This window comes from Tympanuchus pallidicinctus, unplaced genomic scaffold (assembly GCF_026119805.1).
Source record: "Tympanuchus pallidicinctus isolate F22 unplaced genomic scaffold, pur_lepc_1.0 scaffold2, whole genome shotgun sequence".
Taxonomy (NCBI): Eukaryota; Metazoa; Chordata; class Aves; order Galliformes; family Phasianidae; genus Tympanuchus; species Tympanuchus pallidicinctus.
In genome coordinates, this window is record NW_026294721.1 from 1,456,432 (window position 1) to 1,482,046 (window position 25,615).

The 25,615-nt window shown below is 45.2% G+C and overlaps 1 protein-coding gene across 1 annotated transcript in view; it reads left to right on the forward strand.

The window, feature by feature from the left end:
• GFRA4 (GDNF family receptor alpha 4) overlaps positions 1 to 25,615 on the forward strand; it is a 70,175-nt gene that overhangs the window by 38,462 nt on the left and 6,098 nt on the right. Inside the window, exons 2-5 of the mRNA XM_052681852.1 lie at positions 15,115 to 15,393; positions 18,253 to 18,333; positions 21,328 to 21,673; positions 24,658 to 24,767. Coding sequence (XP_052537812.1) covers positions 15,115 to 15,393; positions 18,253 to 18,333; positions 21,328 to 21,673; positions 24,658 to 24,767 — 816 coding nt within the window. The remainder of the gene's footprint in view (positions 1 to 15,114; positions 15,394 to 18,252; positions 18,334 to 21,327; positions 21,674 to 24,657; positions 24,768 to 25,615) is intronic.

A 25,615-nucleotide genomic window follows, 5' to 3' on the forward strand; every position in this document is an offset into this window, starting at 1 on the left:
TTTCTTACAGCTTTGTGCAGCACCCCAAATATTAGCCCATACTCCAGATACGAGGCCTGCGTTCTTCCAAAGGTAGATTATTAACCCAAGTTGGATGGCTGAAATAGCACCTCTGTGCCAACATTGGCAGCTGATGTTCTGAGCAACTTTGATACACGTAATAAGAAGCATTCCAGCGTGGAAAAGTGTATCAATACACAGACCGGATTTATTATGGGACTGTATCAGTATAGACTACACCGCAGTGCTGGTTTGGGATGAGAAGTGTGGATGTAGGTCACCTTTTGCTTTACTCATGGCATGTCTCAATTTCTGAATCCTTGATTTTACAGCATCAATGTCCTTTTTATGTCTAGTTTTGCTTGCTTTAGTACAGGTTCTCATGGCTTTATTTTTCCCTTTTCCAGAACAGCCTCTTTTTTCCCTCCATCCTGCCTTGTGTTTTCTGCCTGTCTCTCTCCTTCAGCCTTGTTGGCTTTGGGGGCAATCACATCTAAGTGAGATTCCTTCATCTCTACCAGTAGTTAATGTAGGCATAGAAGTGCCTTTACTGCAAGTAATTACTTCAGTATCCTCTATCACAGAATTATATTCCAGAATCGTAGAATGGCCTGGGTTGAAAAGGATCACAGTGATCATCTAGTTTCAACTCCCCTGCCATGGGCAGAGTCACCACACCAAGTTAGGAAGGAGTGTTGATCTGCCAGAGGGGAGAAAGGCACTATAAAGAGACCTGGATAGACTGGATTGATGGACCAAGGTTAATTGTATGAGTTTCAATAGGGCCAAGTGTTGGGTCCTGCATTTTAGTCACAACCTGCATTTTAGTCACAACAACCCAGGCAACCCTACAGGCTTAGGGAGGAGTGGCTGGAAAGGGACCTGAGTGTACTGATGGGCAGTCGGCTGAATGTGAGCCAGCAGTGTGCACGGGTGGCCAAGAAGGCCAATGGCATCCTGGTTTGGATCAGGAATGTAGTGGTGAGCAGGACTAGGGAAGTCATCCTGCCCCTGTACTCAGCATTGGTGAGGTCTCACCTTGAGTACTTTGTTCAGTTTTGGGCACCTCAGTACAGAAGGAACATTAAGGTGCTGGAGCAGGTCCAAAGAAGGGCAACAAGGCTTGTGAAGGGCTTGAAGAATATGCCCTATGAGGAGAGACTGAAGGAGCTGGGGCTGTTCGGTCTGAGGAAGAGGAGGCTGAGGGGAGACCTTACTGCTCTCTTCAAATATCTGAAAGGTGATTCCAGTGAGAGTAGGATTGGTCTCTTCTCATTGGTGACAGGTTACAGTATGAGGGGAAATGGCCTTAAGTTGCACCAGTGGAAGGTTTAAATTGGTTATCAGGAAGAACTTCATTAAGAAAGGGTTGTGAAGCACTGGAATGGGCTCCCCAGGGAGGTGGCTGAGTCACCATCCCTGGATGTGTTTGAAAGCTGTTTGGATGTGGTGCTCAGGGACATGATTTAGTGGAGGGTTGCTACAGTTAGGGTGGGATGGTCAAGTTGTGGTTGGACTCAATGATCTTTAAGGTCTTTTCCAACCTGAGCAATTCTATGATTCTATGATCTACCCTTCTCTTGGAAACCTCCAGGGATGGTGGAGTCCCTGGATGGTGGTGGAAGATTCCACCACTTCCCTCGGCAGGAAGATGTGTATATAGATAGTGTCTACTTATATGCATATTTATATTTAAATGCAAACATACATCTACAAGAAGTTGTATATATTGCCACATACTTAAATCCTTCTTCACTGATCATTTCTCACTTCTTTTTCTCTTCCTTCCCTCTTCAGACAGAAGCTTCTCCTATTTTTCCAGCTTGGCTTCCTTCTCTAATCTCAGTTTCTGCCTTATTCAGCCTCAGTTACATTTCAGGCTTGCAAACTCTAGCCTTCAAGTTTAACTTCTCTTGTCAGAAGCAAAAAAAGTAGTCTGGGCATGAGAAGAAAGGATGATAGATGGGTGCAATGACCTGGACTGATACAGACATATACACAGTTTTGTCTTTGAACCTAAGGTTGCCTGGAAAAGCGCCACTGGAGGATATATTTTGGAACCCTGTGGTTTCATAAAGTCAGGACAAGGATCTCTGTTCCTTGATTTTAATCATCATTCATCTTCATAAAACTTCAGGGGAGGAGGGGTTGGGGGGCTAGCTTTTGTTTGAATGGATTTTGTGACTTCCAGAGAAAACAGAGGCAGGGGAGTATAATTGAGAGGTTGTTTAGTGCCAAATTCATCATAAAGCAGGGAATGCAAATCACATAGCAAGTGTTGAATTATATATGATTAAAACTGCTTCAGCCCCTGCAAAGAAAAATAAAAAAGAGAACCTTTTTATTCACCAGTTAATCATGTACAAAGAAAAAAGCGGATAGAACAAAAATGAACTTAATCACAGAAAAAGGGGTCACAGTTTGCTGCTTGACATATGGCTGGGTTCTCTATCATGACAGTGCGATGCAGAACGCGCTGTCATTACAGTGTTTTAAAGAGGCACATTAAGAAGGGAGTTCATTGATAAATGACCCTTTAAAAATGGGAGAGATTCATTTCTTAGAAATGAATGTTCCAGGTTTGTGCAGTCCATCTTGATTGCTCTTGTATTTTGCAAGCTAGGCAGGGTGGGAAGTTTTTTCAGTGCTTTGTTAGATGTCTTGATGTGTAGGATAGAAAAGAGTGTGTTGAACCTAATGAAGGCGTGGTGCTAACACTGTTCCATTTTGCTAACTGTTGTTAGGCTAGCATTAGGTCAAACTCGACATCACAGGTCCAAAAAGTGACAGAGATCAAAAAAAGAAAATCCAGTTTTCTCTTTGTTTCTCTACAGTGTGAATAGTAACCTGAAAATTGTCCTGGTCCCTGATGAACCAGCAATGTTGACATGCTTTTAGGATTGTTTGATTCAGTGGGCATCGTGGCTCCCTTGGATAGCTTGCTGAACTTCATGTACTGATTCCTCTGCCTTTGAAGGCATTGCACTTGTTATGCTATTGGCAGGAGTGTACAAGGGGATGCTACGTGCTCTGCTTTAAGATCAGGCCTGCAGAGATGGAGGATGCAGAGGGAACTACTGGGCTCAGCTTGCCCTTCATTCCCTCAGCTCTCTGGCAAAGGAGAACACAGAGCACCAGCAGGTGCAAAAATGTTCATCTTGAAACAAATGCCAGCCATCTTTATGCTGCTTTGGTGGTAGCATCAGTGTTTGGTAGTAGCCAGTATCCGAATACAAAGCTTTAGGAGCTGTGCTAGTGCCTGGTAAAGCAGGGAAGAGCTGCTCCTCTTGTTACAAAGTTGGATGGCTGAACCTGAGGGGTATTGGATTGCTGAACAAGGCAGAAGTACTCCTGGATCTGAATCATAGAATCATTAACGTTGGAAAGGCTTCTTGCCTTCAGCTTCGCAAGCCTTCATCTCAATTACTTCACTGAAGTTACTACTAACAACAGTTTAACTGTGAGAGAAATCACACGGACTTTGTTCATGAGGTTGCTGGGGACTGGAGCGTGATGATCCTTGAGGTCCCTTCCAACCCAATTCATTTGTGATTCATCTTTCATTTGGGTCTCACTCCAGCATGGTTTCTTTTGTTTTGAGGCAGTTGTTCTCACTTCACAAGGGCACAAGATCCAGCCCCAGGATCTTCCAAAACCACTGCTGGATGGGGTCATAGAAACTGGGAGCAAGGAGGGACTGCAGGAAGGCACATACACAGCTTTCTGCTCCAACAGAGGGGGAGGATGCAGGAGCCATTTCTGGCAATTGCTTCTGTAAGTGATTCCACTGCTGGGGATTGAATCTGTTCCACTTTTTAACTTCCCATACAACATTTTTCTTAATATCTAACTGTATCTCCCTTGCCACACATTTAACTCAAAATTACTTCTCATCATACATCCCACAACGGTGGAGATCTATCTATCACTATCTGCTTCTTGTTTACATATGCAAGTGTTTCTTCACAGCCATCTTCCTAAACTAAACAAACCCAGTTCTTTCAGCCTTTCCTCACAAATCAGGCCTGCAAAACAAAAAAAAAACAAAAAAAACCCTTGTAAATATCATTAAATTCATCTGAGATCTCTTTCATCTTCCTTAACACGTGCTGTTCAGCCAAAGAGCTGGACCTGAACTTCATCTAAAGCTCACTGCAGTGGAGAAGGTCCCTTCCAACACAACCCATTTTGTGATTCTGTGACTCTATGATTCCATGATATGCATTTGTGTCCCAGAATTTGTGTTTTCGTGTATGCATGCTGCTGCATTTCCTTTTTCAGCCCTTGGCCACTTCCCACCCCACGGCCACGTCTCCCCTGCTGCTGGACTTCTCCCTCCTGTCCTCTTGTATTGCACTGCCCAGTGTTGCATCTGCTTTTGTTCAACGTCATCCTCCTGATTTCAAACACTGCCTTCAACGAACCGAGATCATTTTGAATTCCGGTCTTGTCCTGCTCATTGCTTGTGACCCCCTTCTTGTCTTCTGTCAGCCACAAATTACATAAATCTATTCTCTATTCCATCATCGGAGTCATTATGAGAATATTGAACAGTGCCAGACTCAGAATAGACCCTAGAAGACCTTCTAGTCTGAAAATGTGCCATTTCTTTTTGAGCACAGTGCTCACAAGCACCCATTTTACCATGATTGCACAGGAGCCATTCTTATGGGTACATCACATGGACTACTGCCAAATGCCAAAGTAAAATCATACTGTGTCACCCTTCTGGCCATTCTTATTCACCTGGCTGATCCATACTTCACCTTGTTCTTTCTTCTGCTTCCATAAAAAGGATGTTTCTTTGTCCTTGCCCGCTCCTTTGGAACCACATTCTTGATAAGGTTTGGAAAGCTAAAAATGTTACTTTTCTGCCACCTCTTGAGGTTGGCACATGCAGACGTAAGGTAAAATCTTATTAAACTAAAAAATAAGATTCACCCTGGTGACAATCCAGAAGTGGGTGAGGTTGTGACTTGGAAGGATGGTAACTGAAAGAATGAACCGGATTGGAAAAAAAAAACTGACAAACCACAATAATAAAGAAGGAAAAACACAATGATACTGGGATGTCTTCAATGCCAATGGAGAACAAGGCGGAGAAATGCGTGCTCTCAGATTCCAAGCACTCAGTGCTGCAGCCTGCAGAAATGCTCTTCTGTTCATGAGACAGAAATTAAAAGGGCTTGGGCTATCTGCTAACACTGGGTATTGGTTTTAAAAATAGAATCTACTGCAGTGCGCCTGCCCCCGGGAACAGTAGGAAAGAAGGACAAGCCCCTCAGATCCCAAAGAGCTCAATAGGAATATTTAGAGAAAATATTTTCCTTTGCTTGCCGGGGGGATGTTTTCAAGACAATGACTGGAGATGTGTTTTCTTTTATGCTGTTAGCTGCCCTCTTGGGTCCTTGCAAATTGCCCTGACCGAGAAGATGCCGAGAGTCTGCGTTTCCAATGCCCTTGATGGGAGCTATTGCTTGAGTGGAGTTCCCTCTGGGTTTTAACTTGCTCCTGAAGTTTTTGACAGGAAAGTGCAAGAGTCATTTGAAGGAAATGAGGACACTGCAATACACATTGATGATATGCTGAAAGAGGAAGACAACAAAAGAAATGTTTCCTGACCCTGAAATGGGTCACAAAAAAAAAAGGATATGGCAGGAGAAATCTAATTTCAAATCAGAAATGTGAGATGTTTGGGGAAGAGTGTAAGTGTATACAGATTCTGGCCCAAGCCAGGCTATTGCAGATATGCTGCTTTAACAGATGATAAGAAAGATTTGCAGAGTTTGACTCCTGTAGCGAAAGGAGATTATGGTTCTTCTTCCTGGGCTCTTATGCAGAAGGACTCAAAATGAAACAGGCTTGCCAGCCTGAACAGGGAGTTCTGAAAGACAGAGAAGAAAGCAAGCACCTGAGTTTTGGCAAGCCATGTCACCTGGAGGTGAGCCATATGGCCAGAAAATAACACTGCCTCTGGAAGAAGGCTTGGGAGTAACATATCAATTCAAATCAGAGCTGTCTGTGTATAATAAGCGTATGGGCACAAAAATTAGTAGTGCCACAAATATTGCAGCCTGATGTATTTCATTGAAAATGTCTCAAGAAATGTACTGCAGTGGCTTCCAATGAACACAAAGGTGAAGAAGTACAAAACCTGTCAACAATTCCTACCTTAAAGAGGAAAGAGGTGATGGCTCAGATATAGCGGACCTGTTTCAGTATCCAGTCTATGCTGAGACTGCATTACAGAAGCGTTGAATAACCTGAGTTGGAAGGGACCCAGAAAGGTCATTGAGTCCAATGGCTACACACAGAACTGCCTAAAAATTAAACCCTATGTCTGAGAACGTTCTACAAACACTTGGGCAGGCTTTGTGCCATGAGCACTTCCTTGAGGAGTCTATCCCAGTGTCCACATTGGAGAATACTCTATTCGGGTATCTTGTGGGAATAAAAAATAAACCTGTAGTTTGGCAAATATGGGCTCTTAGAAACAAAACTCCTGCAAAACTCCATATGTATTGGTTGAGCATTGCAAGTTTTCAAAGAGTTGGCAAACACCAGAACATTTAGTCAAATGACTTGAAGAAATGTGGAGTTAAGGGAGTTTAAAACTACATATTATATAATTACATGTGTGTATAAAACTCTTGCAGGCTCTGAAAGAGATCTGTATCTCACTCTGGTGGGCAGAAGACAGCCTTTAAGGCACTAGCTGGAATTCCGCTCAGAAAGCCGAGCATTGGACTTATTCAAATCTGGGCTGAGAAGCTGATCTGATCTTGAGGCACACAAAGAGATAAATAGATGGATGAAAATGTATGGACAAAAATCAAATGAAAGCAGAGGAGTTCACTTTCTACAGGCTCTGTAGTCAATAACCCCTGGATGCTGTTTAAGTGGCAATCGACCGTAATTGGGGAAAAGTTCTGTTTGCAGAAGGGAAGGACTTATAAAGTGTTTGTGTTCAGTTTAATCTAGGAAAGACAATGAAAACATGTCAACAGCATGTTATCCAATCTCCTACTGACATGTGGGTCAATTTCAAATGCGTATCTTGCTACAGATCTGGACATTTGAAGACCCCCAAATACTGCAGTGCTAAGCTCTTTTGGAGTCTCATAACCCAGTGCCTGTGGGTAAGAGACATAGACTGATCACTACTTTCTCTTGAGAAGAGCCATTTCAAGTATCAGAGAAATGCCTGTATTAATAAGTGGTGCACATAGTGCTTTATTTCCTCTGAAGTTGGGAAGATCAGCTCCAAGGCAATTACTGGTAATGAACTTTTGCATGGAGTTTGTGTGGGGGAGACTATTGTAAACAGCAAGCACGTTGGTGATGTCACTTTGATTAAAATACCCTTTAGCTCTCCTAGCTCTCCCATCTGTAGGCCTCCATTTGTCTTTGTCTCTATTTTCAGGGATGCTTCAGATTCAGGATATCAGGAACAATTTCCTCTCGGAAAGAGCTGTCAGGCACTGGCACAGCTGCCCAGGGAATGGTGGGGTCACCATCCTTGGAGGTGATCAAAAATCATAGAGATGTGGCACTGAGGGACCTGGTCAGTGGGCATGGTGGGATGGGTTGGGTTGGACTTGGGGATCTTAGATGTCTTTTCCAACCTTAATGATTCTGTGATTCTGTGATTCTGTGATGCATAGAATTATGCCAGCCTTACCATGTGCCTCCTACACGTGCTTGCAGACACAGAGACTTTTTATTTCCACTCTGTGTGCCAACCCCAACATCTTTACTTGGTCATTGCCTTCCAGATGATGTCAAAAAACAAGTCATCACCAATGCAACTGTAACTGTTTTTTTAAAATCTCCTGCTTCCTGTCTTAAATTGCCCCTTCTTGCCACACGTTTCGTAACATCCTCCTCTCTCCAGTGAGGGATGGATTTTTATCTGTGGGGCTGTAACCACATCTCTCTTAGACAAGCACCTTGTCAGGACTGTTGCTTTCCCCATTGCACAAGAGAGCTCTGACATGTCACACACTCTTCTCAAAGATTTCAAAGGAGAAGAGAAAATTCTCATAGTGCTGGACAAGGCAAATGGAAGTCACCAGCATATGGAACATTACAGGCAATTGCTCTCCTTTTTAGATCACTTCACTTCATCGGAATACAGTGCCAATTGAGGTGATAATGATTCCTCTTTCAATGGCAGCTTTCACTGGAGGTATTTTGATATGCCAGTAAGAGTTACTTTAAAATGCCAGCAATAAATACACATACAAAGCAATACACTTAGTGCCTCAGCTCTGCAGTCCATATATGTTCCCATCAGCTGCATTTTTTGACTGAATAAACTCTAGGTATGAGCAGTACTCTCTAAATTTCCCTCACTGTGCCATGTCTCCAAGGAAATATGCAACTAATTCCTCTCTTTGATATGGGATGCCAACGATGCCTCCCTGGGATCAGAATAATAAGAAGAATAAATATAATTCTTACTGAAGGATTCTTGATGTTCTTCATGAGTCACTTTCTTTGGGATGTGCTTTCAACAGGACAATATCAGCCTTGAAGTCGTGCAATGCAAGGTCTTGTTTACCTTCATATTTTGGGTGAATATTCATCTTGTCACCATAATCAGGTATCAATATGTCTGAGCCATGCCCAGCACATTGGGAGACCTCTAGATGAGGAATGTGACAGTTCAGAAGGGGAAAAGAAGCACAGGAGACAAGCTGGTGCTCAAATCCTTTAAGCCTCCATTCAGGTGAGATGGATGAATCTTACTTAGGTGTACAACTCTTTGCATCCAGGTCACGCACTGAGCATGATGGTTTGATTTGCATCTTCGTTTTGTAAAAACATTGTTTATAGCTGAGTCGGTGATTAGTCTGGCTGAGTCAACTGTGTAGGATGGGGCTTTCCAGAGGCATCTTTACAAAACAAAGGCTTGTCAGAAAGGATGTGCTAATGTAGGGGAATAATGATAACTAGCGAGGCTTCACTCCAAGTTATCATGAGAGTTTTCAGGAAGAATTTTTTTCCTCCTTCAGGGTAATGAAAGCATGATGTGACTTCGCCAGACTACGGATATCCAGAGGGCTAAGGGCTTTCTTCCAGCCTTAAAGTTTGCAGACACAATCTGGCAACTGATGTCCCAACTCACGGTTGGTTGGCTGCTGTTGTGTTGTTTCACTTCTTTCTCCCAGTCAAATTCTAATGACTGGCTTGGTGAGTGACAAATAAATTGCTTCACCTTTCCAACCTTCAGCAAAGTCATAGTGACACTTGCCTCCTGGTAAATGGCTACAGGTGCTATGAATGAGAAGGACGACCAAAGACGAATTTGGGATTGTTGAGTTCATTTCCAAATGTTCATGTCTAAAACCCAACTTACCATGCCCTCCTTGAGTAATTCTTGCTTCCGTGTAACACTTATGGTCAACACATTTCACTCTCACTTTGCAGTCTTAGGGAGTCCCCACGGGGCAGGGAATAGCCCACCAATACCACGTCCTCATCATCAGACTTGTGCAGATCCATCATGCCAAGAGGTGGGTAGGATGGCTTGCTTCATAAATTTCCTGCCATCATGTCTAAAGTTTCAGGCTTCTCTAAAGATGTCAAGGTGAGATTTATTCTACAACAGGAAGACAGAACGGATGAATGAGGTTTCTTTATGTTTTGATTCTGTTCAGTGAGTAAATTATCTTCCACCTTGATCAACTATTAAAGAAGGAGGCACCACTTAGTGAATGTTATCACATTTATTTGTATATCCCAAATGCTTTTAAAGTCCTGCTTGAATGCATCTAGCCAATATTGATAAAAACTGCTAGTAACCTTAGCATAAGGGGAGAAAGGTCAGAGATTTAGGTACAAAGAATCAGCAGAGCACATTATGATGCCTGCTGGAGACACAGAGCTTGTTGCTGGCTCAAACTTTCTGGCATTGCTTTGACAGTCTCTCTCAAACATTGCATTCCTGAGGTGTTCTCAGCAAATTCCCCCAGCCCAACACTGACCAGGAAGATCTGCTAGCAAAAGAAGATCATTTTGCATTGGGGGATTTCATTCTGTGTATGTAATATTTGTAAACCCATCCAATTCCACAGGGAGTTGATAGCAATGAATGCTGACATCTTCCCTGCATGAGCTGCTCTGATCTAATTCAGCAAAACAGCATCCCAAAGGGCTTTGCAGGGCACTATGAAATCTGGATGACAGCTGTGAGTTCTGGACAAAGCATAGGGAATCTCCTGATAGGGCTTTTCTTTGACAGATCTGGGGGAAGGACCATCAACATTTCCAGTTCAGGCATGACATAGTGTTTTTGTCCAACAACACAAGGCCAAGTAAATGCACGAAAGAATTATGCAGACAGCCAAATGCCAGTGGCATTTCCACTCTGACATGGCCCAGGCTCTCCTAGGTGCCCCAGATTGGGCCCTTGGAGAGAGGGACACCTGAGAGCCACAGCTTCTTCCCCTCTTGGAGAAAACCTGAGGTATTCAGGTATGTGCCTCCAAACCATGTGCTTGCAAGGAAGACAGTCCACAGCACATTCTGCAGCTATTTCAACAGTAGGTGGGAAATTAATTCTGCATACAAAGGCTTGCTGCTTAGGTGACACTGAGCACTTGACTGTAAAATCTGGGTATGGAAACACAGTCTAAACAAGGTTAAAGAGAGACTGCCAGCATTAGTCACCTGTGCCCATCATTATTGGCTCATGGATACATGGGAAATATTATGACTATTTCTTCTGGACTCCCTTGGCCATCATTTCTTGCTCCAGGAAAAAATGTACACACACAAAAAAAAGAGTAACAACTTATTTCCAGCAGCTCTGGGTAAGCAGAAAGTCATTGGTTATCAGGCAGTTGCCTATTACCAAGCGCCAACCTCTGTGTCTGGCAGGGGAAAGGATGTGGCAAAGCAAGGGTGTGCCCCATAGCAAAGAGGATGGGTGAGCACAGGGGATTCAGCCTGAGCAGGAGCTTTTTGTGCAGGGCTTGTGCTCATTGTGCAAGATTTGGCAGGCCTGACTTAGGAAGAACTACGTAAAAGACATCCAACTAACCTAAACGAGCAATAAACCATTTCTGCTGATCTACAGGAGATTTCAGATGGCTGTTCTCCTTCAAGCAACAAACCATGCAAAAGACAAAAAAACACACACGAAAAAAACCTGATCTGGAGTCAACAGCTTGTCAGGGAAATAATAACAGTGTTCATCACTTCCTAGTACTGTGCATGGATTCACACCTAAAATATCCAAAATCTGGAGGGGATGGGGAGGTGTGCCAAAGTCTTAGGTTGAACAGCACCATGAATCACAGAATCATTCAGGTTGGAAAAGAGATCCCCAAGTCCAACCCCAACTCATCCCACCATGCCCACTGACCACGTCCCTCAGTGCCATATCTCTGATTCTTGATCACCTCCAAGGATGGTGACCCCACCACTCCCTGGGCAGCTGTGCCAGTGCCAGAACACTCTTTCCAAAAAGAAATGTTTCCTAATATCCGACCTGTCCCTCCCCTGGTGCATGACTGGAGGCCATTACCTCTGATGCAGTGTGATGCGGTGCCTCCTAAAGCATCTACAACACAGGTCCTGCTGCAGGAAGGATCAGAAAATCAGAGTGCAGGGTCCAAAGTTGTTGTGTGCTCATACAAAAGGATTTGTATGCTGTTTCCAAGCTGGCATGTGGAGTCACCTTCACACTTTTGTATGCTAGACACAAGCTGCATTTCCATGGTGAAGGAAACGTTTTCCTTGGAGGAGAGTCAGGTCTCCACGTCCATCCAAATGCATTTTGAGGTAGGTGAAGGCAATGGAAGAGTCAGATTTTTCTCTTAACCCTGCAGGTTAGGAGTGCCTTTGTGTTAGTGTCACCGAGGTAAGCAAGAGTCAAAACAGATGTGATGCACGGCTACAAACAGGATGGGAAAATAAACTCATTATCCCATCTGCCCACCGTAAACAGCGTGAAATTAGCAGCAAGCAAGGAATAAAAATCCAGACAAATGGGCTTTTAAAGAGAGCAGAGGGAGCTGGAAGTTGCATTATTAGAAAAGCAGAGGCACAAAAACTCCCAAGCCACGCACATATCCCCACCCCCACTGAGCTGCTGGGGACAGATGTGGAGGAAAACCCCACTGCAGAGCATCCGTAAAGTGGTGTTTGTGAAGGTGAAGTCCTAAAGAATCATAGAATCATAGAACCATAGAATGGGCTGGGTTGAAAAGGACCACAATGATCATCCAGTTCCAACCCCCTGCTATGTGCAGGGTCACCAACCAGCAGCCCAGGCTGCCCAGAGCCACATCCAGCCTGGATGCTGGAAAGGCTGCTTTGTCAATGGGATAGCAGACCTGATGCTGCTCTCTCCCTGCCTGTTAGGAAGCACCATCTATTTTATAGATCTCAGGGTTGTTTTTTTTGTTCCCCGAGAGGCGCTCTCTTAATGTTGCATAAAATTACTCTCTCAAGGGTAGCGCGAGGAGGAGAACGCAGCGTTATGTTGTCTCAGTTGCAAAGACATTGCTACCAATAAAAGCCCCTGAATGATTTGGATTTTAAGTGACATGATTATGGGGTGGGTCATTTGTGACGCTCCAGTTAAGGTTGCTTCAAACTCCTCTACCATAAACCCTGCACGAGGGTGTCTGACGCTCTGGGATCGGGCTGTAAATATTCACCCCCAGTCTTTGTTCTATATAGAGAGCAAGGATATATTTACTTAAAATTTTTGCAGATAAATTTCTTAAATGGTCAATCTGCTTGATTTATTCAGTGAGATCCCAAGGAGTTTTATGGCTTTTATGGGCTGGCTGTGTTTATAACTATCCTGGGGAGTATCTTCTGCCATTCACGTAGAGGAGTGGGGAAAGGAGGGCTGTAATTTCTATTTTAACTTACTTTTTTAGCAGCTGACGTGACACTGACAAAGTCATCTCCTCTAGAATAAAACCTGCCATGCTTTATTGGAGGCCAGAGGAGATCCTTCGGAGAGAGCCCGGGCAAAATTAAGTCAAGTGCTTTTTTTCCCCAACAGATTCTGTGCAGAAAGATTGCGCATGGAAAATGCAGCAGTGTCTGAAGGCAGAGACTTCCAGCTCACTTTATAGATCTGAGAGAAATTGCAGAACGAATGATATTTCAAGGAAACTGGTTCCTTGTGTTCTGAGTTCTTCAAGATATGACAGCCCAAGGCAGAGTTTTCTATGTGTTGGAAATAATTTCTCTCTCCACATTTGGCAGATCCAAGCAAGCCTTGAGTGCTAAATAAACCAGGTCTGTGAATAAATCAGAGGGAGGGGAACTCAAATTTGAGGTGTTGTGCGATTTGAGATAACTGAAAGCCTGACGTTGGCCATGAGGCACTTTGAAATAGTCTGGAGTTTGATGAAAGGTTTTACATTTGAGATGCCATTGGGGTATTTCAGGAGAAACCTCCTGGTGGGTTCACCCAAAGTTTGTAATAAATGTAATTGAAATATCTGAACTCCAGCTGCTACCTTCTACTCTAATCAGAAAGAGTGACAGAAGCAGCTCCTTCTGAGCAAATGCTCTGCTATTGCCAAAGGAGGAGGGATGGAGGGAATGGCTGCAGTGGGCTCTACATCCATGGGGAGAGTAGCAGAGGCAGTAGCAGAAATTCAAGGCCTGGAAGGTAGCAGGTGGAAGGAGGACCAAAGAACTCTGGAGAAATCAATGGACTCTTGGAGAAAGGGGAGATCTGATGAAGCCCTTGGTGATGGGAATGTTGGACCCACATTTTTCCTTGGAGAGATTTCTGTAATGTTGTCTGAGTTGGTTCTCACTCTGTAAGGGTTCAAAAATGAGAAGATTCCCCCCACCTCATCTACCCTGTGAAGCTGTAATGTGTTCCCATCCAGAGGGAAATAAGAATTGCTGGGACAAGGAGTTCCTCTGAGAGTTGTTTGAGAAGTCCTCCTTCAAGGTCATAGAAGCAGTTTCTGTTTTTATAGTACAGCAGAATCAGAAATTACATTGTAGACATGGAGACTGAACCTTCCCTCTCATAAACCAGGTTTCCATCTTCAGCACTCCCACAAAGTCATGGTGCAACCATCCTTGACCTGTATCAGTGTGCTCCAGAGCTCCACAACTGGAAGGAGCACAATTCTCTTGTTTTCTCTCCACCATTCCCCTCATAGCCCTGGCATGCCATTGTACAGGTCCCATTCCCTGGAGTCACTCTGGATGTGGCCATCCTGTTGTAGAGAGGAAGAGCATTTAATAGCATTGCAATGGTCTGCTCTGGGCATGGGGATTTGGCATCACCAAACCTTGCTGGGGATGCTTAATTTATTGGTGTGCATGTAGCAATGACTCCTTCCTCCTGTGCTTTTCTCTGTCCTTGCAGCATGGGGAACAGAGCATTTAGTATTTTCACAAGTAACTCTGAGGGGAATTTGTAGGCATTTGGTAAAAGGCAAAACAAAACAATGGGATTCCTGGGGAAGTGGTGGCAGCAAACAAGGGCCAACTCTTGGGACATGTGTGGGCTGGCTCCATGTCAAAACACCCCACACAAAGCAACTCAGAGCTTCAGGGAGGGTGTGAGCAAGATCAAATTTTGTGCAAGGAGAAGAGAGTGGAGTGTTCAACAAGATTGGGTTTGTGTTAATATCAGTTAGCAGAGATGAGATAGAGAAGTGAGGGGGGTGAAGGCCTTGGAGAGCTTTCTATGCTGCAAATGGAGATAAGACAAGCATGTACAATCTGGCTTCCAGGTTGACCCCATCTGGGGCCACTCTCTCAAATCAGGAAGGCCCTGGTCTCAAGGATGGAGTTGGTTTCTCCTTCTGGCTCCTCAGTGAGAGGTGTAGGAAGCAGGGGCTCTTCATCAGCTGGAGCATTTCAGTACAATTTCTTAGTAGGAGTGGTGAGCCTGGACATTTAAATCCTCCAGCTGATACCCTGGGGAGAGATCTGCCTGCTTAAGAACTTCAGAAGCAAGGTATTTGCTTGTAGAGTGAGTGGTAATGTGCCTGATTTCCACCTTCATATCTGAAGGTGGACATGCCAACCTGGTCCATCTCATGGGATACACAACTCATTTCCCAGCCAGGGTTTCCTCCATCAGCCTCACATCCCTCCTCTGTTTTCTTGCAGAAGGTATGGCGGAAGCTGTCAGCTCAAGCAGGGACTGCCTTCAGGCAGGTGAATCCTGCACCAACGACCCCATCTGCAGCTCCAAATTCAGGACCCTCCGGCAATGCATCGCAGGCAATGGAGCCAACAAGCTGGGCCCCGATGCCAAGAACCAGTGCAGGAGCACAGTGACTGCCCTGCTCTCCAGCCAGCTCTACGGCTGCAAGTGCAAGCGAGGCATGAAAAAGGAGAAGCACTGCTTGAGTGTCTACTGGAGCATCCACCACACGCTGATGGAAGGTCAGTTGGGTACAGTGCTCTTTTCTTAGGGTCTTCCCAAAAGCTAAGTCCCTCTGTAGAGCTCCCCAACATAAAGTCAGTGTGATGAAGGTCATACGTATCATATCCTGTTCCATCTCAGGACCTATGATGCCCCACAGTATTGGCATTTTTAGGAAGATACCCTGGAAACTTGAGACATCTCCTTTCTTTTTGTATGTTGCCTTCTTTTTCATGATGTTCCCAGTATACCTTGAGATATTCTCTGGAGAAAGGCATGGTGTGTTTTGTGTGTAAATAGAAGTATGCTAGCCAAGCCCTGAAGCTGCATATCTTACAGAAAAGTTTGTGCACCGAGGAAAAAAAATGGTGTAAATTTAAAACAAATCACTCTCTTGGAGGATCTCAAGTGCACAGGTGTCTTTGGGTTAGTGAAGATTTGGGGCTGGTGACATCAAGTTGGAATTTAAAGTGTTCCCAGTGTGTTTAGTAAGTTTGGATTTTGACGTTTTTTAAGAGTCATCATAAAATTGCACCTCTGTGGTCATAACTCTTCGTTGTCAGGCTGGTGAGTATTTTATGCACCATGAAAATTAAAATGGGGAATAAAACAGAACCTTCCAACCATAGGCTGCAAAATAGATTAATAAAACACTGCTGGCTGAAAGCTGGAAGGAAAGGTGCAGGGGTGACAGGCCAAAAGGTCAAGCAAAACAAAGAGGATGAAGACCATAAAGCACTAGCTTGACAGAATGGGAGCTGCTTGATCAAGTTCTCAGAAAGCTTTCAAGTAGTGAAAGTTGTGGCTCTGGGCAGCCAGGCCTGGTGGTTGGTGACCCTGCACATAGCAGGGGGATTGAAACCAGATGGTCATTGTGGTTCTCTTCAACCCAGGCCATTCCATGACTCTATGATAGTGCAGCTTGCAGGGCACAGAGCATGGTGGTACTATGGAAATAAGAGGCCCCAGCATCACCCAGGATCTGATCTTTCCCCTAATTACCAAGTGAAGAGGGTGGGGAAGAGCAGAGGGTTTGAGTAACAAGTGGTCTGAAGTAATGTGAGTGTGCAGGACAGTGATGCAAGGAGGATTCCCACTTCTGGAAGAGCAGGGAGAGGATGGCAGGGAGAACTGATAGTGGGCAGGGGCCAGGTGTGCATCTCCAGATGGATACAGGCCTGGCTGGATGGGATGTTGGTCCAGCAGCTTCAGACCTCCTCTTTTGGAAGGGCTATTGAAGAGACTGCCCTACTTCTCTGCTGTCATGTTCTGAGCCCTGCATTTTTGCAAGCATCAAGCTCACTTGCATTGCAGATTCACACTCTCAAGCCTTTGATTTCCTTACCTTAATTTCCTGGGGGAAATACATTTCATAATAGTCACATGTTTCAGAGTCCTTACACATGTTTAATTGACTGAGAAAGGAAGCCAATCTATGTGCTCCTTGCAGAGCTTTGTCTTTCAGTCATACGTACCCAGGAGGCTGTAAAAAGCTTCCTAGAAGTCCTCTTATAAAATCAATTGTGGAAGTGTGTGCTCGGGGAATTTATAAAGCGTACTGTTTACTCAGCTTCTCTTGTGTGTGCCTGTGTTTAGCCACCTTCCCATTTGGAGACACAATAACATGATGACAACCCGATAACAATTCTCTGATAAGGTGCTATATCACCAGGACATAAAACTGCTATGCTGGAACATACAAATGGGCCCCTCTCCAGTCAGTAACGATGCAAGATATTTCAATGAAGGTGTAAAGCTGCCTTGTAATGCACCTGTGGTAATTGCACAGTGCTGTGTACCCTGGGAGCCATTTCTTCCTGACCGCAGCTGGTGATCAGCATATGCCCAGAGCAAGAGGTTTGATAGTCCTTTTATCCCAGCCAGTACATCTGCTTCTGCTGTCCATATCCATCTAAATGTCTAATAAAAAAAAATGATACCGAGCTGTTTGCTTCAATAATATTCTCTAGTATCTATCAGGGTGACGGGGCATTACAGACCATTGAACGGATGAAAGGGAAGCACCAATTGAATAAAATTAGCTTCCCAGTGACTTAAAAATGAAGAGGGGAAGTGTCTGCGGGAGTTGTGGGTCATTAGCTCAGTGCCAAGTAAGAAGGGGCTGTAGGCAAGAAGAGAAGAGGTGTTAATAAATATGAAAATGAAATGTTGCTCTACTTGCGTCCTAGAAAGAGATGAGGACCACTGAACAAAGGAGGGATATAAAAAAAAAGTAAGAATAGTGTTGGAAAATGCATGTAGGCAATATGAAAAGAGGTGATTGCCCAAGTTGTGCCAAAAAGGGTCAGGTTGTGTATTAGGAGATGTGTATTAGGAGATGAAAGAGTGGTCAGGCATTGGCACAGGCTGCCCAGGGAGTGGTGGGGTCACCATCCGTGGAGGTGTTCCAGAACCATGGAGATGCAGCACTGAGGGATGTGGTCAGTGAGTATGCTAGGGGTGGGTTGGAATTAGTTTTGGTGATCCTAAGAAGTCTTTTCCAACCTTAATGCTTCTCTGACTCTATGATAGCATGAGCTCTGCCCATAAGCAAGAGCTTGTGTTGCGATCTGGTGTCCTCAGTGGCAATCTCAGAAAAGGGCCCAGGACTTGAGCTATACAAGGTTGTAACTCAGCTGCTCTCTGAGGGGTAGATCTAGTCCATAGTTACAATATATTTTTCAAACCTAGCTGCATTCTATTCTGTTCTCTAAGGATATGATCCCAACAGTTGCTGTGACCCTGGCTATCCATTTACTTATGACCTTTAGAGCACAATTATTCTTGGACCAACCAAGCCAACGTGTGCTACAACTGTTGAGCCTTGCACATCTCAGTCTCTTCTACTGCCTTCTCACCAGATGCTCTTTTCACACCAGGCATGAACGTGCTGGAAAGTTCTCCTTATGAGCCATTCATCAGGGGCTTTGATTACGTCCGGCTGGCCTCCATCACTGCAGGTAGGTGGCTGAGAAGATGCTCTTCAAAGTGGGAGAACTGGCTGTCAAGTGCTAAGGAGGAGGCAGTCCTCCGTGGTCTCTCATGGTCTCTACAAAGCATTGCATGGCTAGGTAGAAGAATATATCCCCCTGAAGAAACACTTGCAGTTTTTATCATTTTTGTCTTTCAAATGCCCATTCTGAAGGGCTGGGGCAGAGGGACGAAGTAGGAAGGCCTCTTGTGATGAGCCATCATCTGTGGGCTGATTCTCCACAGCAGGTGTATCACCTGTGCAATGCAGAAACCCTGGTGAGCACTGGATGGCTGCTTGCCATTAGGGACTAGAAGGTGCTTCCTCATCAATCACAGGGTCAGATACCCCAAAGGCAAAAAGGTCAGTGGTCCAACCTACTGGCTTGATCCCAATCACAACCTCTAACCCCACGCCCTGAGGTCAGCCTATGGACTCAGGCTCTGAATCTTGTAATCCCCTTAATAACACGAGCAAAGCTGCCCTACCTTTTAACCTCCTTGAGGGCATGAACCCTTGGCTCAGCAGCTAAAAGGTCAGTGCAGTAGCTTTTAGCCATCCATCACCAATGTCACTGCTGCCAACACAACCTGTACCAAAACCATGGGGAAGCTTTACCAACAGTGATTTTTTATTACCAGAATAGACACCTGGAAACAGGTGATTTGCTCCACTTGTGTCTCTGGAAGATGTGTCAAAGAGGCAGACCTCTCACATCTCTTCCTGAGTGTGCACCTGGCTCTGGAGTGGAGGACACGGCTGGAATGCACCCAAGCAAGCAGGGAGCAGCACATCCCTGCAGCTGATGGATGGCTGCAGTCCCCTCAACAGCGAGGCACTTGTTAGGTGAAAATGTCCAGGAGCAAATTAACCCATCAGCCCCTGACAATCTGACCAGCAAAGGGAAGGGAAATGTTCCCTGACCTCACATCTTCTTATTGACTCCACTTGACTGATTTGAGCATGCAAAGTGAAGCATGCACAAAGCTGTTTGCCAGGTCACGGCCTTCTTCACAAGAGTTTTTTCCTTTTTATTTTTTCTAGAAGTCCTACGGGGCACTTCAGAGCACGGCAAAATCCATCCAGGAACGGGGATTTTTATGCATGATTAACACACAGACAGGTTTTTAAAGCAGATTGAAACTGGTTGGGCAGCAGAGCCAATGAGCCTGGAGCAGCAGGGATACATACCAAAGGACTCAGCATCCATGGAGACGCATGATGTTTTTTGGTTTAATTTTTTCTTCCCTATTTATACATCAGAACAGTCCATAACACAGCTCATGACCTGTCATGTTGTGCCTGTCCAGTGCATAGAATTATAGGATCGGCCTTGCCAAAGGTTCCTTTTACAAATACACTCCAAAAATTCCCAAGAACTCGTTGAAATGTAAGACATTCCTATGAAGCCATGCCAAGTCAGAGTGACAGGCGTTTTTAACCCAGTTTTTACAAAAAACAATATGTGGCCACCATTAAAAACACAGAAGCAGAATGATATCCCTCCACTCTAATTGTAATAGTGAATGTTAAAAGTAAGTCCTCCGCTGTTGCGTGTGAGCAGGAGAACAACTAGCATGTTCCCTGTGATTCATTAGCTGATTGGGTAATGAAACCCTTCCAAGTAACATTCCCACACATTTTCTGACAGCTCCCCTGCGTAAACTGATGCTCTGAACAATATTTATCTCTGGGCATTTTTAAAGAGGAGCACTTATGTTGTAGAAATGCACCGAGCAAAATTGCCATCCATTGTAAAATGACTGAAGAACTTGAAATTCATCTTCTAGTAAACAGCGGAGACAAAACGAAGGGGAAAATAAACAGCTCAGAGATGGAGCATCTGACAATGGCTGCAAAAATAAAGGAGGGCAGCCAGTTTTGAAGTGCTCGGAGTGGCTGTCAATGCATCAGCACTTGTCACGGTGACGGGATGGTTTTAACTCCTGGTCAAAGACAGGGCTTGACTTTGCAGCACAAATTCTTTTATTCTGGGGTTTTTCCTCTGCAAAAAAGAATCTTCTCTGCTGGGGAAAACATCCTTCTAAGTGTGCTTCAGGTAATGGGCTTAATTCAGAGAGATGAAGAATTCAAATTCATTTCTCTAGCACATGGCGGACCCTCTTCTCATCTCTCCCATCAGCAAGAGCTTAATGTCTCAACAGATTCCTAGTGGTCACTCTGTGGCATTCTTCCTGATACAAAAGAGAGCTCCATCCACCTTTGAAATAGTTCCAGGATCTATCTGCACCTCCAGAGGCCTGAGGAAACTCACTGCACAGGGAAAAGAAGTTGTGATGCAAGGGTCTGAGCAGATTAGATGTGTCAGGAGAGCTGGCTTGGCCATTGACTTAGTGTTTGATGTTGGGCAAAAGGAAGTCCGTTGGAACAAATCCCATCACACTGGTGGATCCAGTCATGGTCATACATTGATGTGTCTTCTAATGTGGTAGCAAGGATAATTAGTGGACAGCTGGACTGGATGATCTTGTAGGTCTTTCCCAACCTGATTCTATGATTCTATGATTCCATGATTCTATGATTCCATGATTCTACAATTCTACGATTCTACGATTCTATGATTCTATGATTCTATGATTCTATGATTCTATGATTCTATGATTCTATGATTCTATGAATGGCTGCTGCCTCAGCAGGCCTTGGTGTTAATTCATGATGATCAGTGTGTGAGCTAGAGCAAAGATGCCCAAGGTAGAGCATAGTCTCCTTTCATTAAATGCAGGAATGAGGTAGAGCAGACTTGGGGTGTGAGGTTTGTTTTGTGGCCATGGCACATCTCAGGGAAAAAGGATTTGGCTCTACTTCAACACAGAGCAGATGTGGACTCCACATGGCCACAGCTTTTCTGAAGCCAATGGCGGCCACCTCAAGGAAAAGGTTGGGAGGAAGGTCTTAAAATGCGGCGCTGCTGCCTGTGGGAGCTGAGCATTAAACCCTATCACCATCTTACACCAACCCGCAGGCTCTGAGAACGAGGTGACCCAGGTGAACCGCTGCCTGGATGCTGCCAAAGCCTGCAACGTGGACGAGATGTGCCAGAGGCTGCGGACGGAATATGTCTCCTTCTGCATCCGGCGCCTGGCTCGGGCTGACACCTGCAATCGGTCCAAGTGCCACAAGGCCTTACGTAAGTTCTTCGACCGCGTGCCACCCGAGTACACCCACGAGCTGCTCTTCTGCCCCTGTGAAGACACAGCCTGTGCTGAGCGCCGGCGGCAGACCATCGTTCCAGCCTGCTCCTATGAATCCAAGGAGAAACCCAACTGCCTGGCACCGCTGGACTCTTGCCGTGAGAACTATGTCTGTAGGTACGTGCGTGCGGTGGGGTGGGTGACATGGAGAGACGGCGCCCAACCAAGCCTGGGGTTCCTCAACTGGGGGCAGCCCGGTGTGCAGAGCTGTGTATTTTCCTGTAGGATTCTGGTGGAGTGCACATATCTCACCATTTCCCCAAGGGAATGGCATGGAGCTGCGTCAATGGAGGGGCAGGTGGGATTTAGGGAAAAGCTCAGCCCCAGGTGGTGTGGTGGGCATGGAACAAGCTGCCCATGGCAGTGGTCATGGCCCGACCTCACGGAGCTCAGGGAGCACTGGGACGCCTCTCTCAGACATTGCATTTAGGTTTTGGGTGGCGCTATGTAGAGCCAGGAGTTGGAATCGATGGTCTTTGAGGGTCCCTTCCAACTTGGGATATTCTATGGTTGTATGATTCCACAGTTGACTCACCATGACCTGCTAATGTAGGCTGTTGTGTGAGTGGCTCCTTCCCATGATCCGTGACTTTGTTTCATACCCTGATATGGAAAGTGTTAATGAGCAGAACAAATTGATGTTGGAGCCTTATTTGAACTTTTCTATCAATTTTGGATTCATTCCAAAGAAAAGCCCACTATGGAAATATTTCCAGGAAGCTACGCAGGGATGCAGCGTGGAGTTCATTCCAAACTCATGCATGCACTCATGCATACACAGAAATATCTTAATTTGGATACTCACATGCACTCTCCTGATTTATTTTTCCCTCAGCTGCACTTTTTTTACCCCTCTATTTCTCAAAAAGTCTTTCATATTCCATAAGCTAGGGCAAAGGATAATGGTTTTAAACTGAAACAGGGGAGGTTTAGGTTAGATACTAGGAGGAAGTTTATCACACAGAGGGTGGTGAGGCACTGGAACAGGTTGCCCAAGGAGGCTGTGGATGCCCCATCCCTGCAGGCATTCAAGGCCAGGCTGGATGTGGCTCTGGGCAGCCTGGGCTGCTGGTTGGTGACCCTGCACATAGCAGGGAGTTTGAAACCAGATGATCATTGTGGTCCTTTTCAACCCAGGCCATTCTATGATTCTATGATTCTATGCAGTGATGCTCCCAGCTCCTTGTCCTGTGTGCAGCTCTTGCCATGAGCAAACACCTGGAGGAGAGTAGAAGAGCAAGGCCAGTGTAGGATATATTTCCCAGAACTGTTCCAGGCTCTAATTATTCTGGGCTTTGGGACTTCCTGAACTGAACACCTCTAGTGTGCATTAAAAAATTGTCTTTTCCTAAGAGAAGGTGAAGGCTGCTGCATGTAGCACACATCTTCTTGGAAGGGTGTCCTGGCATTAATGCACCCAGAAATGCTGATAACAGAAAAATTGAGATACAGAGCTGATGCTGACTCCAAAGTCCTCTAGTCCCGCCAGTTCTTGCTTGAAAATTCCCCCCAGGTATCCAGAGAATCAAATCAGATGAGTATTGCCCTCTCCCCAACAAGACAAGTGGGCCCAGAGGGAAAGAAGAGGTTCAAAGGGGAGAGTGCTGCTTCCCAAGAGGCTGAAACCATTTCCCACAAACAGCACAGCTGTTAATTATCCAGTTCCTTGGTCTCTGAATGTATAATATAAAACAACCTCTAGAGACATTGGCAGGAGCAAGGGGTGGAAGTGTGAGCCGGTCAAAGCCAGCAGTGCAGAAAGCACAAGGAGAGCCAAGAACAAATCATGGCACTTTGAAGGAGTAAAATACCCCACGGCAAATCCTGCTGCACTGCTAAGTCCTCTTACCAGTCCTAACCCCCTCCAGCTTCCCAGCTTGGAGGTGTGGGCTCTACTAACAAGAGTAGTGTAAAAATTGCAGTTGATCCCTCCCTCCTTCAAATGATACAACAAAGATTTGGTAAGCATACTTTGCCTGGCCATAGCACAGGAAAGAGAGGTTGATGAGATGGTCACCAGCTGTTTGACTAGGTGCATCTGTATCTCCAACAGTTCTATGTCCTACCTAAGAGCCCCATGTGAATGACTTAAATAGCTTGCCATGTCCAACTGCTACCAGACGTGCCAACAGTTGTCCCATTCCTATAGAATTAAGTGTCAAATATCTGTTTGGCAGCATGATGTATTGAGTTTTTCCTACCACGGTAGTAGGGTGGCCACATGCAAAGAGCTATCTGGCATGTCTGAAAGATTCCTCTATTTCCTTGCATGGAGGGTCCCAACAAGCTCAGATTTGGGTCTCAAAACCACTTTGTGCTGATAGATTTGATGCTTTCAGCCCAACCATACAAAAGCTGAGGCACAACTGTGGCATGCACCTCTCACTCCACAGACCCAAGGGAGTCCAATCTTCTGAGAGTGGGTGCCGGTAGCAGAAGAGATGTCAACAGCCATGGTGATGGAGAGAGCATATCAGAACCTTTGGGCACTGCCCTTAAACTGAAGATATCCTCAGCAACATTTAGAGCATGATCTTTGAAGAGAGAGAAAGCGGACCAGAGCGATTCTCTCTTTCAGCAATTCAGTCCAAAAATGAAGGCTTAGGTCTCTAGGGAAGATTAGTACTCTGGAGTCAGATAGCTGCAATAGAGAATGAATTATCTTGCTGTCTGCAACAGTTCTTCCTTTGAAAATCAGCTTTGCACATCAGAAAACAAACATTTCTTCCAAGACTGCACCTTTCTTGCAGTCCCAGAGGATGCTTGTACAACATGACCTACAGCACCTCTCCACATCTCCTCTCAGGGTGATTAAACTCACTTCTGGCTTTGCTGGAGGGGCAGGCGAGACGAAAACCTGTGTTTTGTATTCAAACTGGCTTAGCAACAGCTACAGCAGCACAGAATCTTGTGAATATTATCCCCTTCTGTGTGAATGCAGCAGACACCTCCAGTGTGCTATTATCTCTCTTTTCACCCCAAATATTTCTGCTCTCAAGTCCCATTTAACCGTGCCCATGGCAGGGGGGTTGGAGCTCGATGATCTTTAAGCTTCCTTCCAGGCTAAGGCACTCTGTGTTTTTGCATTCTTGCTCCAATAGGTCTCGTTATGCAGAGTTCCAGTTTAATTGCCAGCCATCCCTGCAGACTGCAAGTGGCTGCCGGAGGGACAGCTATGCTGCCTGCTTGCTGGCCTACACTGGGATCATAGGTAAGGTCCCATGTTCTTCCACTGCTCTATCTTTCACTCCCTGAGTGGGAAGCCTCCTGTATTGCAGCCAGTTGAAAGCTATGAAAGTAGAAAGGTGGACATCTGAGAGTAGGATCTCAAGGAGACCCTCTGCTATGTGAAAGAAGGAGCCTAAGCCATGGTCATGGGGTAACTTCATGATAGCTGCATCAGAAAGAGGGAAACCACACAGCAGGAGCTGCTGCAAGACCCTGCTTGATGCTCACGGTGATGGGTTTGTCCCAGAGAACCTGCTCTGCTGGGTGAGCTCTGATCTCATTGCTGGATTTCCCTGTCATCCTGCTGACCTCAGAGGATGTCAGACTGGGTTTTCAGATGCTGCAGAAGCCCTGCTGGCAGCTGTTAGCACAAGCACATCCAGAGTCCAAAGAGAAGCGCCGGTGGCTATTGGACTTGGTCCGTTCCAAAGGGAAGGGATAGATTGGCAGCTGTTCGGGTCAAGATTTCATTCTTGACCTTGACCTTCATTTAATCCTTCCTTTGTTGTCTCTGACCATTCTGGAGGCTGAGTTTGGCTTCTCTGATGCTAGTGTGAAAACCTCCTCAAACATTCACAAACAATATCTGAATGTAACTAGGAAATCTCAGCTCCTGGAAGTTGCCCATTCCTTAGACTTAGAGCACACTTTAGTTGACTAAAGGCTTTGTTGGTGGTGGGGTGAGCTAAGAGATAGAAAATGATCCTCTTCTCCCTGGGAGCAAAGCAGAGCTGTGACACCAGCACCAAAAGGGTTTTTTCATCACATAGGAGCATGATTGAGACTAACCAGAGCAACATAAGAGAGCAGCAAAGAGATGACATTGTCCCC